Here is an 18,834-nt window from a genome sequence, read left to right on the forward strand (position 1 = left end):
GCAGGCAGATGAACCCAGAGGGATGTTTCATAGCTAGCCTCACAAACGTAACTTACACAATGAAGGTTCTGGAGAAACAAAGCCATCGACTGCCTTTAAAGTTGTATCTCAACTGCTATCTTGAATATTTGGTCTGAAAATAATAACAGCAACAATTGTTATTTGGGGTTGAGTTTCATTCAGCCCTTTAGAACAGATTTGGGGAGAGTGTGGGTCATGTGGGTGAGAGCAGGGCCGGATTTAGGTTTGATGAGGCCCTAAGCTACTGAAGGTAATGGGACCCTTTATATGTCCAGCTGTCCTTTGTCAACAACAAATTGTTGCTGTTTTTTTGTGTTGAATATATGCTGTAGTGTAATTTATGGACCTAATAGGTATCTAAAGCCGTTTTATTTGTTTTTTATGTATACCCAGGTTTTTTTTCCTTTAAATTTTTTTGGGGCCCCCAAGAGAGTGGGTCCCTAAGCTGTAGCTTGTTTAGCTTATACGTAAATCTGGCACCAGGCAGGAGGAGGAAGAGAGAGTTCTGTGGTGTTAAGCATAAATCCTTGCTCTGACAGGGCATAGTTGGATACTTCCCAGTACTGATAATTTATACCTTGCCCTCCTTTTGCAGTAGCAATACTTTGGGCATCTTACAACAAACCCCAAAAGAATAAACTACTAAAATATAAAGAGAGACAAGTGCTGAGGATAAAAACTTCTCAGGCAGGAGTCTAGTCCACTAAATACTCTTGAAAATGGCAGGCCAGAAGCCAGAAAAGAAATGCCTTGACTAACTGACAAGAAAAAAGAGAGGGAGAGAGAGAGAGAGAGAGAGAGAGAGAGAGAGAGAGAGAGAGGTCCAACCCAACCTCCACTGGCAGTTCAGACAAGGGCCTCTTTTGCACCCCAACTGACAGGGCACCCCCCAATGTATATAAAACATAGTTCCCCTTGTGTATGTTTTATTTTACATCAGAGTGCCCTGGGCCTTGTTCCCATGTAGCAGTGTGAGAAAATGGTCTCCTTCCTACTCATGATATTTGCTCAGTTTTTTTAATTCTCAGAGGCCTATGGATAAGAGTATGAATTATCTACGATGAGTCTAGCATCAAACTGATCTACTTCACCAGAAACTGTCAAGAGCCATCAGTCAATAGTCTGCTTGGGCCTGTATCCCAAGCTAGTCACTGAGTCGGCTTGTGGGTTTTATCAGATGCCACTTTTTAAGATGAGTCAAGCAGCATAAAATATGCAACAATGCGCTTAACAATACCTGTTGTCAGTAGAGTTTGTCATTTGACTGGCATAGATTATTTGGCACTGTGTGAGTGAAGTTTATCTCATTTGTGTCATATTAGTAACTAGTGGTTCTACTGAGAATAGACAAAAACAATATTTAGGTTTCAATGATTTGTTAACAATGTAGTAGGCTTAGAATACTACTCTTGTGTTTTTTAGGGGGGAAAAATAAAATTAAGCAAATTTGCAATGTACAGTAACTGGGCCAGATTCAACTAACTAGGTGTGCTTGTGGGAGTCAGCACAGCAAGTCCTGATAATGCAATGGGGCTTTCTCCTCTTTCTTCCCTCTGTGCATCCTGTACACCCCCCCAAAAAAAACCCTCCCCTCTCCTCTCCCTAGAACACTGTCAGTGCAAGCTCTCCTTCCCCCTCAACAAAGTGGTTGGAAGAGCACTGTGTTTAATTCCTCCTACTGCTTCTCAGCTTTTCAGTAATTAATACAGTTAGTTTGGTTTTATCTGCATAGTAGCCATAGGCCTTAACAGAAATTCAAGATACAATGTACGCATCTACGGAGACCTAGTTTTCACACAAAGAATATTTCTATCCATGGTATTCATGTCCATATTTACAGTGTTACAGTTTTATTTTCAGACTCTTTTGGGTTGCTGAACCGTTGAGTGACTGGGATGAACTGAAATGACAGCTCTATAACAATATGGCTGTAGTGGAATCCCCTTTTGTAAGGGTGGCAGGAAACAAACGGCAGTATTGACAAGACCAAATTGTCCCTGAGTTGAGTCTGTGCCAACAGCTACTGCCTCTGAAATTACTGCCTTTTTACTTCTTCAGCCAAGGTGGCTCCTGGAAGTCTATTTGCTTTAAGAACTGTATGCTGCTAACACATGTAGTGCATTCTGACCATGAGTCCACTAAAGAGGCAGTACCTAGACGGCAGGCAGGCTGTCTCCTTTCTCCTTGATTTCTATATAAGCTCTGAGCATCAGCATATTATGATATTAGCTACTAAGGGAAATTGATGTGGGGTTTGTGTTTTCCTCCTGATATATAGAGGCTCCAAGTACAGAGAAAAAACGGCTGACCCCTCACAGGCTAGTCCTAATTTCTCCTGCCCCCCTGCCACTGCTATTTGTAATTAAAAACAGATGTATAGTCATTCATTTCCATTGTAAATGGTAGTTTGCTCTCAGCCTGGAAATCAATGCTAATACAGTGGTACCTCGGGTTAAGTACTTAATTCGATCCGGATGTCCGTTCTTAACCTAAAACTGTTCTTAACCTGAAGCACCACTTTAGCTAATGGGGCCTCCTGCTGCCGCCGGAGCACAATTTCTGTTCTCATCCTGAAGCAAAGTTCTTAACCCGAGGTACTATTTCTGGGTTAGCGGAGTCTGTAACATGAAGCGTATGTAACCTGAAGCGTATGTAACCCAAAGTACCACTGTATTATAATAAAATTGACTCCCAGTTTGTGTTCTTTAGTTCTTTTTGCTGGTGACCTGTTTTTGCAAATTATAATCCATTTCTTTTAATTGTAATATGTAGACATTGAAACAGTTCGTTTTTAAAAAGTGGGAAATAGATATCATATCTACCAATATACTTGTACTTATTTCCTGTGTTTAGATGTAGCCGCAGTAATCCTAATACCACAATGACTAGAACGTATAGCTGAAAGCACAGCCCTCTGTAAATCATCATGTATCAAAATGAAATATACACATCCTACAGGATGCTGCTACAACTCTAAATTCCTTCCTGTTAGCAATATGCATATATTTTTTAAAGTTTTTGTGCTGCACTAAGCATTGGCCATGGAACTTCACTACTGTGAAATACACTGCAGTATAAAACAAGTAAGCTATCACCAATAATTATTATTTTTCTAAATTGTTGCATGTAAAAAACGTTCTATAGTCATAGAGACTGTGGGTGTTTCCAGATCTGGTAGCACTTAGTCCTGGCCTATTCTTATTTTGTCATTGCAAGCTGTATGAGGAATTGCACTTTTCTTTTCACATATTGAGAGTTCTCTCTCTCTCTCTCTCTCTCTCTCTCTCTCTCTCTCTCTCTGCTTTCTTTCTGAAGTGCTCTTTAAATTTCTAAGCTATCGTTGATACTTTGGCATAAAGGAGGAAACAGTGAAAGTGGGGGAGGGGATTCATGTGTTGATAAAATGGTGTTAACTGGAAAGGCTCTGTGTTTGCGTGTGCACACACACTGTTCTTACTAGGTTTTTAAATATGTGCTAAAGTACTTTACAAAATTAAGCACTATTGCTTAAATATTTCAACTTATTTAAGGCAAAAGAGTGATAATGAAATGGTAATTTTAAAAAAGTATGGCTAAAATGGCACACACTTGGCACCATTTGGATAGGTGCTAAACTGGAACGCCTTGGTGTCTATACTACCTAGCAAGCACCTTCCCATATGCAAACTTGATATTTAACAGAGAATGGACCTCTTGAAATTGTCCTGAGTTTGAATTGTTTTGGGCCCACAGAGACAAGTTATTAGCAGCTGATCCCTATGCTGGAACTTTGTATCTGGTGACAAGCCAAAGCTTAGGCTAGGAATTTCCCCCAAATGCATATTGTAGTGATCGTTGATGATGAGTGCAGAGCCATTTCAGTTTTCTGTTTGTAAGTGTTTGAATTCCATGTTTTATGCATTTTGCAAATGCAGTTTTTAAAACTGATGTTTGTCATCTTAAGCCTAAGGGATAGGGTGGGTGTGAAATCAAACTAAATGATATCTCAATTCCCTATAATATTTACATTAATCATTAACAATAGCTCTTTACAGTGTGTTTATGTCTAATAAATTGTTGTTACATTATGCATTTCTCATCTCTCTCTCTCTCTCTCTCTCTCTCTCTCTCTCTCTCTTTCTCTCTCTCTCTCTCTCTCTGTGTGTGTGTGTGTGTGTGTGTGTGTTTGTGTGTAATATTACAGTCCTTGGCTTAAGAGTGAACAACATGATACACCCAGAGTCAAGATCATATCCCCTTCTGTTTTATTACTTGTTTGACAGAGCACCACCTTGTGGACAATAAAAAGCTACTGGTAAAAGTCAGTTAAGATCATCACCACTCTGCAGTTGGTATATATTTTTTAACTATTTCAGAAATGATACTGTACATTATATTCAATACTAAAGTAGCAGAGCTATAGAATGAAAATCTATGTTAGGGTTAGGGTTATTTGAACTCCGGTTCTTGAAGCCATGTTCCTAAATGAGATGACAAAAGGCTGAAAAGCTACAAAAATGGAGAGAACTCTGTAAACAGAAAACAAGCCGATTAGTTCTAGAGGACAAAAGTGAAAGTTATTAACAATTAAGAGGCATTTGATTTCCTTTACATTGTACATTTTCCACTAAAGTCTTTCCCAGAAGACCTACACAATGGTAATTTTGTTCCTCTAATTACTAATAAGTTTATGTTTATGTCTGGCTTATCAATCTTAGTCAACCTTTTGGCTCCTTGTCATGTTGCATCAGGTCTAGTATGGCAAGATATATAGATGAAATCTTTATATTTTTACATACCTGTGGAAAATAATACCTATACTGGTCAGTGGTGCTACTCACCACTGTTCATGGCAGTCTTCAGCCCTCTGTAAAGCTGAACAGGAATTACCCGTTTATTAAAAATCCAGACCGTTATGAAATCCAAGGAATTGTCGGGGAAATAGCCTATGTCAATATGGCAGGGCCACAGTGTATTACGGCTTGCTCTTGGAGTGGCTGGGACTTTGGGGGGTATTTGTATTGGCTCTTCTTCAATGACTATTGGGTTTCCTGTTGGGTTGGTGGTATTTTTCCTGCATGAATAATTTTCCTTTACACGAGACTCTGAGTGTTGTTTAAAGTTTTAGATACACTGCTACAGTTTAGTTGTATAAACTTTTCAGATGTCTGATTTTTCAAAGTACAAGTAGTTTTACCATTCAAACAGCAATTGAAATCCTGTTCACATTTACTTGGGAGTAAATCAGCAATCATGTTTTCCTTCTGGGAGCTCAGAGGAGATGCTCACAAGTCTTTTAAAATCAGCTATGAAGAGGCTTGAGTTGTCAAAAAAACTTCCATGGTAGTGAGACCATTATGGGCCAAACTGGACATGACAAGAAATCAATGATTGCAATTTTTATGTAAAAGGTATAAAATTAAAAACAGCAGCTCCTGCAAGCCTAGGCCTGAATTAAAACTGCACCACTGGGGGGGTGGGGGCTTAAATCCTTCTTAAGATGATATCGGCCATGAAGTGGGGTGAATTGGAGTTATGTTAAGAAGGCCCAGGAGGTCTGAGCCTAAGTAAATAAAAAAGTCATCAAGTGTGAACGCTCTCTATGGAGCCCAATTGTGCTTTTTCTTTTACAGCCTGCTTGCTGGGTCATGTGTCCAAATTGTAATGTTTACACTGTGGATCAGGTGTTGTGTGTTAGGCCAGGGAATTAGCCAGCAAGATTGCCACAGTCATATGTTTTGGTTGTGGGGCATCTTTGAGAGAAGGAGGCTTTTTGTTAGGAAGACAGCTTGGAGGAAAAGGTTTACCCCCATCCCTTAATTGCCAGTTTGGATTGGGAAATGAGTGTACCAGTTATACCTCACTATATCTATCTATCCATGAATTATCTCTAACAAATGCAATATAAAATGAGCAATGACTTACCATACAAACATAAGAACTGATACCTCATTATTCCCGTATTCACATTCATTGCACTTTTGTTTAATAATGCATTCAACAGTAGATGATTCATGTGTTTGACCTTACATGCTGCTTGTGCCTGAGACCTTTGACATGCCTGGGTCATTCTGGGTCTCCTCAGAGTAACATTGTGATTTGCTGGCCTGCAGCTGCTTAACTTTATTGGGTTGAATGATATCCTTCCTGGTAGTGCTTCCTGCTCCTAAACCAGAAACAATGGTTGCAAGTATATTCTGGGTTAACCTGCTGACACCTAGAGCTTCCTCACTTCACACAACCCTTTTTTGATGGACTTAAGACTGGTTGCTACCCTTTGATATCAAGTTCTTTAGGGGTCCCCTTGATAGCAGAAATCTTCACCACTGACTCACCTTTATTTTCTTTTTCTTTTTCTTGGTGGTGCTCATAATTTCAGGAGTCATTTAATCAGCACCAGCAGAAACTTGTGCCATTATATGGGAGCTCACCAGCATTCCTTTCGTGGACATATTCCACTGTTTCTCTATTTCCCAGCCAGTAACAATACCAAATCTTTGCAGCAGAACTTCATCAGTGAGTGATTCCTCTTGCAAGTAATGGAACATTAACATATTTTTGCATGCCACCACAATCTCTGAGCGGTATGAGATTCAAGAGGGACCAGGTACTTACCCAGGGTTTGTGTTTCCTTGGAATGGGGACTGTGGTGTCTTTAGGATATATGGTTTATTTACACATATATACAGCCTGAACCTATGATGAAGGGGTTCACAGCATTAACACCCGAGGGTATATTTTCTCCCATAGCCACAGCCTTAGTGTCCAGCAGAAATCAGGCCTGGTTCTATCTCCCAGCTGCCCAGCCTGTAGCCTTGCTTCTACCTTCTAACTCTGGCTCTTGTCTTTCTAACTACCAGCAAGTTGAGGAAGAGGGTCCCACCCATTTGCTGTCTAGCACAGAGCCGCTTCCTTTGTGAAGCTAGCCTGGCTATTCCAGGAATTGAATCCATGCTGGATCTAGGAATTAGAAGGGGCTCAGGCATACAGCCTCCCTCAAAAAACTCATAATAGTATGAACAACACGACTTTGAAACCCTACGAAAATTGAAATAAGGGATGTGTTTTGTACTAAATATTTTGATAATTTAAAGCAGATAATTTAAAACATTTCCTCTAATTCCCTTGGAAGCATTAAACAATATGACATATCCCTCTGTGACAATCTTCCCTTTGATAATAAGTTCTTAATTTAGGCAGGATCGCTGTGCTTCCACATAGCTTTTCAAACTAGTTTGAGGGGTAAATGCTTTAACTCATGCTTTCATTGTTTCCATCCTGCTTAAATCTGATTCAGCAGACAAACAGAAATCCATACTTTTGTAAAATCAGGACCACAAGCTTTTCAGCCATCTTACATTCTCTCCTAAATAGGAAAGCTTTTCTTAGCTGTAGGCATTACTGTTGCCATATCTTTCCAGTGTGGGCTTACTAGGTGGGCTACACTGTATTTTACAGTGCAACCCTAACCATGCCTATTCTATAATAGAAATAAATCCTGTTGAGTTTGATAGGGTTTACTTCCAGGCAAGTGGGACTAGGAATGCAGCCATAAACTGCAGTCCCTGATCTTCTAGGCCAGTAATGTCTTTACTGCTGAGGTATTGTGTCTCAGCAATGCCATTCATCTTTCCCTGCCACCTTCTTCTCTCCACCACAGATTCCCAGGTACTCACACAGAGGAATAATACATTGTAGGTGATGTAGTTGCTTCTGTATTTCCATATAGAGATTTTCCATCCTATCAGCATCCCCGCTGATTATTACAGCCCAATGAATTCAAGTGTGTTTGGGAGTTGCAAAGGCTCCCCTATAGATCTGTGTGATAAAAGCTCTAGAAAAGGCTGCTCCTTTTAGGGTGGTCTGTAGCAGCAGTAAACTGGTAATGAAAATATTAACGAGAGATTTGATCACTTCTTTTGAGCCAAGCACAACATAACCATAACAGCTGCAGGCTCCAACTGTTTTCAACTGTCAGGCCCCCCTCAAACTGTTCCATTCCAACAATCACAGAGCGACGACTGTGGAACATACCATTAACAACAACTCTACCTCTACACCAGCCAGGAGGAAGCCATGCTGAGCCCTAGATCCCTTATGGCTACACTGCTGGTTCTGGTGCCAGTCACAGGGTCTCCTGTTCTGGGCCATCTGCTTGTCCTTTGGGAAGTGTGGCCAGGTGAGAGGAAGGCATAGAGACACAGCTGGGAATGGGGTTTGCGAAATGAAACTAGGGGGCTCCTTCCTTGCCCACCCTGTCCCTGGTATTTGAAAGGAAAAAATGGGAAGACTGTGTGGTAAGGGCTTTAAGTTATGGGTAGCGTTTATTTGGTGGGGCTGAGGTTTTAGTGCCCTGCCCTCAACGCAATAAGCATGGCAGGGGTATATATTGACTTCAATACCTTCTCCAAGTTTCATAGGCACTGCCATTTCCCAACAATATAAATCTAGAGTCACTCTCTGACTTTCAAACCTGAGAATTAAAGAAAACTTTATATTTCAGACATAACAAAAATCATTATCGGTTAGATACAACTGCCAGACCCATGGTGGAATTCAAATAGATACAAAGTCAAATCTGAATTGAACAAACAAGAAAAAAATCAATAGTAATTCCTACCAAATAAGGAACTGCTGGCAGTTCCAATCTCCTTATAGGCAGGCTTTCCTCTTGATTTGGGTATATTTTAATGGCTGCTGTGATAGCTGATTAGAAATATAATTTATTGTAACTTCCCTCAGGGTCTAACCCATGGGTAGGCAAACTATGACCTGCGGGCCGGATCAGGCCCAATTGCCTTCTGGATCTGGCCTGCGGATGGTCCAGGAATCACCGCATGGATCACCAGCAAGCACATACTTTTGCTCTCCCTCACATGGCGGTGGTGGCGGCGCCTCCTCCCTCCCTTCTCCTGGCTTCTCCCTGCCCTGCCTAGAAGAGGAAGGGGGCTGAGCTTTGTTGGTGCCAGTAGCAGCAGCGTTCGAGCGACTGCCATTTTAACCAGCCCCTCTCCGGAGCCCTTTTGCATGCCGCTCATCGTCCCTCCACCGCCACCAGCCCCTGCCACTCGCAAGACACAGGTAAGCAGCCACCGGGGCTCATGGGGGTCTTGCATCATCCTCCCCTCAAAAAAAATAGTCCAGCCCCCCACAAGGTCCGAGGGACAGTGGACCGGCCCCCTGCTGAAAGTTTGCTGACCCCTGGTCTAACCTGTGGCACTCCAGATGTTGTTGGATTACAATGCCCATCGTCCCTGGCCATTGTCTGTGATTGGCTGAGACTGATGGGAGTTGGAGTCCATCAGCAGCAGGAGGACCAGGGCGTAAGGCTGTAATCCTGGTGCCACTTACCTGGGAGTGTATTGCATTGAATTCAATAGGAATTACTTCTGAGCAGACATGGCTTGGATTGCACTGGGCCATGGGGTTGCACCAAGGGGTGTGGCAGATTGGTGGTCACAATGGCTCGCTACTGCCCCAGCTCCAGCAGCGTGGTAAGCTGTAGCAATGCTTCTTTTAGCAGGGGGGCTCTGCCTCACCACATGCACCATTAGTGGTTACTGGTCTTATTGATGAAAGGGATGCTGAGAGAAAAAGTCCCCCTTTTTGCATAGCTCCTAAAACAGGCGCTTCATGGAGACCCTGTCTAGGCACCGTGTCTCTGTGTCAAGCTAGAGTGTGATGTGTGACAAAAAGAGACAGAAGGCATCATGTGGCTTTTACAGTTATGACAATCATAGTCCTTATCCATTGTTGTTGTTTTAGTTTTTTATTTATACTTTTCAAATTTACACTTTCATTAGTTTTACAATCAATTTGACATTCCAAAATTTGACTTCCTTTCCCCTCTTTTTGTGGTTTTTAAATTTTATTTCTTAATATCTTCTGCATATCCAAGCTCATTTAACTTACTCATGTAATTATCTACCGTAAATATATACTCTTATAAAACTGCAGGTTATGACACTAATCCTCCTAATATTTTTTTTATCTGTTTACAATTTATCTGTAAATGTTCAACAAACCATTTTCATTCTTTTATAAAAAGTTTGTTCTCTTGATTTCTTATTCTTCTGGTAAGTTTCACCATTTCTGCATATTCCATAAGTTTTGTATCCATTCTTCCTTTACTGGGACTCTTGCTTCTTTCCACTTAAAGACAAGTAACATTATTGCTGCTGCAGTAACTAACATAAATAAATTTCTATACAATTTAGGTAGTTCTGTCCCTATAATTCCTAAAGGAAAAGCTTCTGGGTTTTTTAAATAAAAGTTATTTTGAACATCCTTTTCAATTCATTATATATCATTCCCCAGTAAGCTTTAACCTTACTACAAGACCCCCACATATGGACTAGTCCTTAGCAGTTGTGATGATACATAATGCCACTATAAATTTACGAAAGTCTGCCATACTGTAACGTTTTCTGCGCTGAGGGAGTTGTTCATAAACCCTGTCCTAAAGAACTGTGCACTGGCAAAATTAGCTTTATACGTAACTGAGCTTTAGCCTTATAATAATTAGAACTTGGTGCAGCTTAAAATATTTCAATTAAGTTAATGATGTTGTTTGCTTTGTTGCAGGACATGTACTAGAGTATCAACAAGTATCAGTACCAGTGGCAAAAAATTGTTCATGCAAAACATCAGGAAATGTTATCTTAGACCAGTCAACGCAGAAAAGGGGAATCAGAAATTACAGCGGCTTCAGAACAAATTTGAAAACATCTAGGAAGAATGCTTACAGGAACTATCAGCATAAAATCTTGCTAAAATATGTAATATTATATAAAAGAAATCCATATCCAATTACGGATGGAAGCATAAGTGTACACATTTCAAGAAAACATCTAGGAAGAAGTGAACTAATTCTGAGAAGAAAAAGTTATTTAAGACACATACTCAGGAATATTCTGAACAGAAAATGTGATGGTTATGAAGTAAAAGTGAATTGGCACAGTATTTTGAATGGTGCTAGAAAGAAATCTGAAACTAAAAGAAAGGAGCAATTGCAAATCACATACTTTGAAAATAGGCACAAACCCATAAGAGCCGGGTCACTATTGGGTTATATAGCATGTCAAACAAATATGATGTTAAAGGTTGAAGAAGCATATTTCCAAAAAGATCAGGGAGGTTTAGAAAGTATGGTGATAAAGTTAGTAAAACCACAGATACCAAGAGGAAAAGTGCTTACTGAAGCTGAGGTACTACAAAAGAAAAAATCTAAGAATAACAGTAATAGAATATTCACTTCTGTCAAAGAAAGAGTCTTTTCTAAAGAGAACACAAATATTTACAGTAAAGAACAATTCAGAATGACTGATGGGAAGAAAGTATTAAATGTAGAATGGAGCAGTCTATATATGGTATTTGAAAAATATGGTCAGTTCTCTAAAAGTTTTCAGTGGTGGACAAGCTTTGCTATCAGAGAAAATATCAAGTTGCAAAAATGGAAAACAAGAACTAAAAGTTATATGAATGCAAATGAGAAGTTTCCATTTATACATGCATTTACTTACCAAAGAAGTAGTGCCAGCAAACAGAAAATATTCTCAGCACATGAACCTGTAATGCCCAACATTCAACAAATAAAGGAGTCTGCATTTCAAATAAAAATGTACAGAAGCAAAAAATTAATAAAATTAGGCAAGTGGCTCAGAGCTAAAGAAAATAAACCTGGGGAAAATGGAATAGAAGTTTTATCAACAATTTACTATGTGCAGCCTTCCTTAATAAGTCCTACCTTTCCAGCTATTAAAACTGCTGTGGGTGTGAATAATGTAGTATTAACTTCAGAAATGGGTGAAGCAAAGGCATCAATCTACATGACAAAAGTGCTGAAATATCTCATGCAACCCTCAAAGAGAATAAAAAAGAAATACTTGAGTGTTGCTCATAAGGGATTTAGAATTTTGCCTCTAAAAGCACTCATGGTAAGAAAGCATCTTGATACAGAAGAGAGTTTACCAATCTTGTTATATCTCTTTAAACACATTTTTAAAGGTCCATCGGTTGTTGGAAGAACGAAACGATCAGCAAAAGCAGAAACGGTACCAATATCTGTAGGTAGGTTTACGCTGCTGTTATTTATGCTACAGATACTGGAAGGAATTTCTTTTGTTATTTATGCTATAATTTACATGTAAAATAGAAATAATATTTTTAAGAGTTAAGGCTGTAACATTTAATTGATAGCAAGCTTGGGAGTTAGGAATCTGTGACTCCAGATGTTGTTGGACTGATGCTCCCATCATTGCTAACCATTGACCATGCTGGCTGGTGCTAATGGATGTTGCAATCTACTCCTTAGTTAGAGGCATAGCTTAAAAATGTATTCTGATTTTTAAAAGCGTCCCTGAGTAATTGGGCAATGTATTTCCCCTCCAAATGTTAAACATTTTTAATATGTGTACTTATACAAAAGTGAAGATGGCAGACACCATTTTAGAAAGGCCATTCCCTCTTACACAGAAAATGCCTTTTTTGAGATGGTACTGCAGAATATGTATCCATTATCCAAAACACTAAGGCAAGGGCGTAGTCAAGGCAGGGGACTTCACAAATATTATTGAAAATCATTGAAAGTACTCAGTTATCTGAGATTCTGCTCCTCCCAGCAGAAGCCTGCCCCCCATGTCCTATTTAGGGGTATTTTACCTGTGATTTCCCAAGATAAGCTCAACAACTTTGGCTGCCTCCCCCCCCCAACAAAAATCATGTCAATGCTCTTGCATTTTTTCTTCATAATAAATGTTTAATAATGCAAACTTATGCAGATTTAATAGATTAATAAATTAAAACCAGCTTGATTGATCAGCTGAGATTTCTTTAAACATAGGACAGTCCTAAAAACCATGTTTGCTTTATATTTAAAATATTATTATTTGGGGAAGTGAAGCCAAAGTTGTGAAAGGCTCTTCTGGCCCCTTATGAACCTTCATATATTTAGGGAAGGATGTCATACTTCCAACAGGTTTTAAGGATTGATAAGTTATCTTCTCTGACTGCTGGTTTTGCTGAGGCTGCTGCCTTTGTTGTTGATTTTGCTCACTTTTGTCCTTGTTTTGCTCTGGCAGTGCTAAATTAATGTTAAGTTTGTTTTCATTTTCTTTGCTGTTTTTTTTAAATATTGCCTTGAGGACTCTTCTTAGTTGGGAAATGTCTTGTAAATGTTAACACAAATAAAAAATATATAACTATAAATAAGAATTGTATTCAAGGATATCTAGTCTGACACCAAATTCTAAACATCTGTGCTTTCTCTTTTTGGCATATCAGTAAATTGTTACATACTGTATATAAAGTTGCATAAATATAAGAGTTAGTATGCCCCATACTGCTGATGGAGCTAGATTGTGGCCTGAGTAATAGAGCTTGTATAATCTTGGAGGCCTTGGAAGATTCTGTAAGGCTGATGTCACTCAAAATGGAAGGAACATAATATTGAGCCTTGCAATTTCTGAGTTCCTTGCTGGTTACAGGGCCCTGTTTATGGACTTCTGCTACAGAGCTTACTCTTAGTCTCTGAAGTTCTAGCTACTGATATGATAGACTTGCTGGAGATGGAGTAGACAAACATCATCATCATCATTATTATTTCATTCATGAAGCACTTCCCATGAGTCATCCTGCAATGGCAAGTCATCTTGCCTTGAGTGATTCTGTACTTTTTTTTTACAATCCATAAGTATTTTATTGGTAATATCTTAAGCCTTGTTAGATAGACAGGCCTGCAATCTGGCAGAAACACGGAAACATATCCTTAATTAATTTTATATTCTCCTGCTCACTATGTTGTGTCACCTTGGGAAGTGCTGCTTCTATTATGTGTCAAAACAACCTAGTTCTGTTTGTCAGTTAGATGGCAATAATTTGTTGTTGGCATTTGTCTGCCTTGAGAGGCAATGGAGTGCGCCTCCGTGGGTGCATCAAACCACTGTATTAGCAGCACCAAAGTGACCTCCCTGGGGTGCAAGCTTGAGCAGTGTGTATGAAGGTCCTGGGCTGCCCAGGTGGCAAAACCCCACTCTTAGCCTTGCTGATGTGGTTCAAAAGAAAGCAGAGCAATACATTTGGCACCAGCATGCATTCTGTCATACTGGCAAAACAATCTATGCCAAATGTATTAAAGTACTGTAGAGGGTGATTTTGAAAATTGTTGAAAAAATACAGCTGGATCTAATATTACTTTTAAATAATCATCTATGTTTTAAACAGAATTTTAAAAGGCCAGTATTTTTCTATCCTATGGGCAGAGAGACAAATTACAGAATGAAATGTATACTCCTAAAGTAATCTGTCTCTTGGCCCATAGGGGGGAAATAGATTGTTGTAAAGTAGTGGTGATGGTAATTTAAAGCAGAGGAAACAGCCCGGGAGGAAGGGAGTAAGAGACCCTTCTCTTCCCATTGCTTTTGCTCCTTTCAGCCCTAGATGTATGGCAGAATTTCTGCTAGCTAGGTTTATTTCTGGTACTGGAGTCAAAAGGTCAAAAACACAACTTTCTGAAGGGATTGTTATGGTCAAAAGTTATGGTCAAAAGTGAAGGACAGGGAGAGAGGTCAGCACCCATATCCCACCTACTTTTATTTGCCCTACGTCACTCTGCTTTACAGCTGTGTAAGGGACCTGTGTTCAGTAACATGGATAGGTAAAGGTAAAGGTACCCCTGCCCGTACGGGCCGGTCATGTCCGACTCTAGGGTTGTGCGCCCATCTCACTTAAGAGGCCGGGGGCCAGCGCTGTCCGGAGACACTTCCGGGTCACGTGGCCAGCGTGAAGAGGCTGCTCTGGCGAGCCAGCACCAGCGCAGCACACGGAAACGCCGGTTACCTTCCCGCTATAAAGCGGTACCTATTTATCTACTTGCACTTAGGGGTGCTTTCGAACTGCTAGGTGGGCAGGAGCTGGGACCGAAAGACGGGAGCTCACCCCGCTGCGGAGATTCGAACCACCAACCATACGATCAGCAAGTCCTAGGCACTGAGGTTTTATCCACAGCGCCACCCGCGTCCCTCAGTAACATGGATATGCTGCTATAAATGTCTAATTAGCTTTGCACATTCAAAGTGTCTGGTTTGTAACAGAAGAAGTGTATTTTTTAAAGAAGAAACACCCACAAAGTAAATGTTGAGTACATACAATTAACTTTCAAAATATTTTTTTTTCTATTTAGATGTTTTGACGCATGTAACATCTGCCCTTATAGCATGTGCCACTATTTTTGGACTAGCTCTGTTTATTTTGGCATTAGCAGCAGGTTACCTGTACTATAATAGAAGGTAGGTTTCAAGGTTTTAGTAGTTCATCTTGTTATATATATTCTAAACAATGTATCTTAAAAATCCCAAAGATGTGAAAGGCACTAAATGTTTTAAGACATAAATAAATAAAAAATAGAGTAATAAAATTAAAAGGTACCAAAAAGACCACAGCGTCGCCACAAATAAAGTCTCTCTGGGGTAAGTATTCCACAACCAGGGTGCCACCACTGAAAAGGCTCTCACTCTAGCAGCCACTCTCTGCACCATGTTTGGTGGTGGTATATTGAGAAGGGCATCAAAATATGTTCTTAAAGTCGAGGTAGTTTTAAAAGTAAACTGACTGCAAGTTGTTTAGGGCTTTTAAAAGTTAATATGGGCTGGAAATGGACTGGAAGGACTGACATAATATAGTCATACCAGACAGTCACATCCATGATAGGTAGACAGTCACATCCATGATAGGGATGTGTGGGGCTTAGGGCAAGGCCTGGTTGAGTATCGCACCTCTTACATCTCCATGAACTGGGGAATTTTTATTATTGATGGATTGATTGCTTTTATATACTGCCCTCCTTCCAAGGCACCCAAGAGGACTTACAATTTTTAGCTACTAAGACAAATAAATTATATAACGTGGAAATTTTGCCAGGTGGGGAGATGGACCGTCCAATTGAAGCAGGCCTTGATTTTGTCTTTGCCTGCCTCCCTCCCTTTCCACAGGGCAGGTGGTGCATACCCTCCAACATTTCTCCAATGAAAATAGGGACATCCCATTCCATAATGATAATTTTACTATTTATACCCCACACATCTTACTGGTTTGCCCCAAATATATGAAAACACAATAAAACATTAAGCATTAAAAAAACTTTTCTATACAGGATTGTCTTCAGATGACTCGGGAGTTGGACAATTCCATACACTCCGACTTTTCTCCAGTGAAAATAGGGACATCCTAGGGAAAAGCGGGACATTCCAGGATCAAATCAGAAACTGGGACGCCAGTGACTGAGAAAGGGCCACAAGCACAATGTTTTATGGAGAGCCCCTTTGACTATGAGTATACCAAACATTTTAAGTCCCAGGTGGAGAAAGGTGATTATGGCTCCCCTCCTCTCTGCAAGAAGATGGTGCACAGCTGCCAACCAGATCCAGATAACCCTGGGATTCCATTCCCTGTTACAGGGAAATATACAGTGGTGCCTCGCAAGACGAAATTAATTCGTTCCGCAAGTCTTTTCGTCTTGCGAGTTTTTCGTCTTGCAAAGCACGGTTTCCCATAGGAATGATTAAAAATCAATTAATGCGTTCCTATGGAAACCGCCTTCAGACCAGGTCCGGGGAATTCCTCCGCTGTCCCGGGGCAATTTTAAAATGCTCCCGGAGGGCTTTTGAAGGCAGGCGGGGGGGAGCAAAGACTTTTGCCCCCCGCCCGCCTTCAGAAGAGGTCCAGGACCTCTTCTGAAGGCGGGCGGGGGGCAAAAGTCTTTGCTCCCCCCCGCCTGCCTTCAAAAGCCATCCGGGATAGCGGGAAGCGCTTCCCTGCTATCCCGGACTGCTTTTAAAATGCTGGCGGTGGGGAGCAAAGCCTTTCGGCCCCCGCCGGCCTTCCTGGACCTCTTCTGAAGGCCGGAGGGGGGGGAAAGGCTTTGCTCCCCACCGCTAGCATTTAAAAGAGGTCCCCGGAGATTTCCCTATGGGCTTTCTTCTTGCGAAGCAAGCCCATAGGGAAATTTGTTTTGCGAAGCGCCTCCAAAACGGAAAACCCTTTCGTCTAGCGGGTTTTTCGTCTTGCGAGGCGTTCGTCTTGCGGGGCACCACTGTACATTTGTTTAATTTGGGATTCTTCAATTTACCACAACCAGTGCCTTATGGTGGTGGTCTCTATTCCTTCCCTCTGCAATGTTGCCAGCTGCCTTTTGAATACAGGTGCACTGCAGTGGGGGCTTGTTCTCCTCCTCTTGCCCCCACCAGCCTTGGAGCCACAAAAGAGCTCCCATGCTAATGCAGAAGTATTGCCCAGCCACTGCTCAGCTGTTGACTGGCATTCAGGACTCACTAGAAGGCCATGGGACTAGCAGCCATGGCGCTGCATTAAGATACAGCACCCCCCAAAGTGTGGTTATACCACTTTGTGAGTTTTAAATTACAAGTGGTATAAAAATACTTTAAATAAACAAATACCTTTGATCTCAGCAGCCCCATTGACTTAATTAGATATTGCCTTTGTCTTGATCATTGTACAAGTTATTCATCTTTATCAAAATCATTTTTGCAATACCACTTTTAAAGAGATTAATTTATTGCATAGTCTCTACATCTTTTTCACCATTCAGGTCAGCTAAAAATTGCCAAGTGTTTTTTCATCCATCTATACCAAGGCTGGGGAAACCTTTTCATCCTGAGGGCCACACACCAGTGTGGATGGGGCTAGAGATAAAAGGAAGTGGAGCAACAGATATAAATTTTACCCATGAGCACATACCACTTTGTATCCTCTATCCAGAAAAGCAAGGGGCATCATTGGAGTTCAAGAGCACATTCCAGTCAGTCAAAAAAACTTGGAGTCATTGAGGGCCGTGGCCTGTGGAGAGTTCTGAAGGCCAGGTAGAGAGGAATAGAGGACCACATTCAGCTCCTAGGCCTTAGGGTTCCCACCTCTGAAATATACCAGCAAAGCATTTTTAAAAACCTAGCTATTTAATTTTATTACATGTTAGTTCTTTGGATTCATGATCTATCTCAAAGAGAACCATAATATTTATGTATTAAAATGCATTTCAGGCAATTTGTTCCATTTCTTGAAGCTGGTTTGAAAGGCGAAGAATCCAAAAAGGAATGGAAACACACTGCTTCTCAGTGTTGTCCGCCTATTTCTCTTTCGCAGAATTTTCATTTTGGACAACCACAGGTAAAATATAATAATGGAAAATGAACTGTTAATATATGTGGCATTTTTGCACTGGTAATATTTTGAGGCCAAGTTAATACCTTAACCCTAAACACATTTGACCTAGTTTAGCAAGGGAGGTCTTTCTGCAAGATGGCAACTCTGAGCCATAGGAAACCAAGTACATTGGAGCAGAAGTCTCAGTAGGTGAGTTTTGGCAGAACAGGGGCTGGAGCAGGGACAGATCCACTAGAACAGGAATACAGAGGCTTCCTGAGTCTGTTACAAGCCAGGTATAAACCAAGCAAGTTACAATTGAAAGTACTTTATTTTATATCATTTTTTAATATAATAATCATGGTGCTTTGATGATAATCTTTCCGTTTATGTCTCACAGGAATCAAGGAAGAATCAAATATTGGCAACAGGTATTAAAACTTTTCTTAAGAGTGCAGTTTGAGAATTTGTTATACTACTGACATCGCTTGTAAAATAAAACAAAGTAGAAATCATGTAAACTATTAACTGTGTGGAAAGGCATGTTTCCTACTATCAGTTGTCTATTTTTAAAGACTAGAAAAATTAGATTCAGGCAAAACATTTTGTGAAAAGGCTCTTGGTAACAATGTGATATACCCCTAAATACAATAATATTGTCTGACTGAGGATGCTTAGGCC

General features: G+C 40.5%; 1 protein-coding gene across 6 annotated transcripts in view; it reads left to right on the forward strand.

Moving 5' to 3' along the window:
* LOC310846199 (uncharacterized protein) overlaps nucleotides 1–18,834 on the forward strand; it is a 36,865-nt gene that overhangs the window by 14,589 nt on the left and 3,442 nt on the right. For 3 of the 6 annotated variants that reach the window (XM_083742337.1, XM_083742339.1, XM_083742338.1), the window contains 4 exons: nucleotides 10,585–12,069; nucleotides 15,179–15,284; nucleotides 18,051–18,177; nucleotides 18,554–18,584. In XM_083742337.1, coding sequence (XP_083598463.1) covers nucleotides 10,585–12,069; nucleotides 15,179–15,284; nucleotides 18,051–18,177; nucleotides 18,554–18,584 — 1,749 coding nt within the window. Of the gene's footprint in view, nucleotides 1–8,007; nucleotides 8,180–10,584; nucleotides 12,070–15,178; nucleotides 15,285–18,050; nucleotides 18,178–18,553; nucleotides 18,585–18,834 lie in introns of those variants that run through there. The other 3 variants (XM_083742340.1, XM_083742341.1, XM_083742336.1) reach the window with 3 other exon arrangements.

This window comes from Podarcis gaigeae (genome assembly GCF_964106915.1).
Source record: "Podarcis gaigeae genome assembly, chromosome: 6".
Classification (NCBI taxonomy): domain Eukaryota; kingdom Metazoa; phylum Chordata; class Lepidosauria; order Squamata; family Lacertidae; genus Podarcis; species Podarcis gaigeae.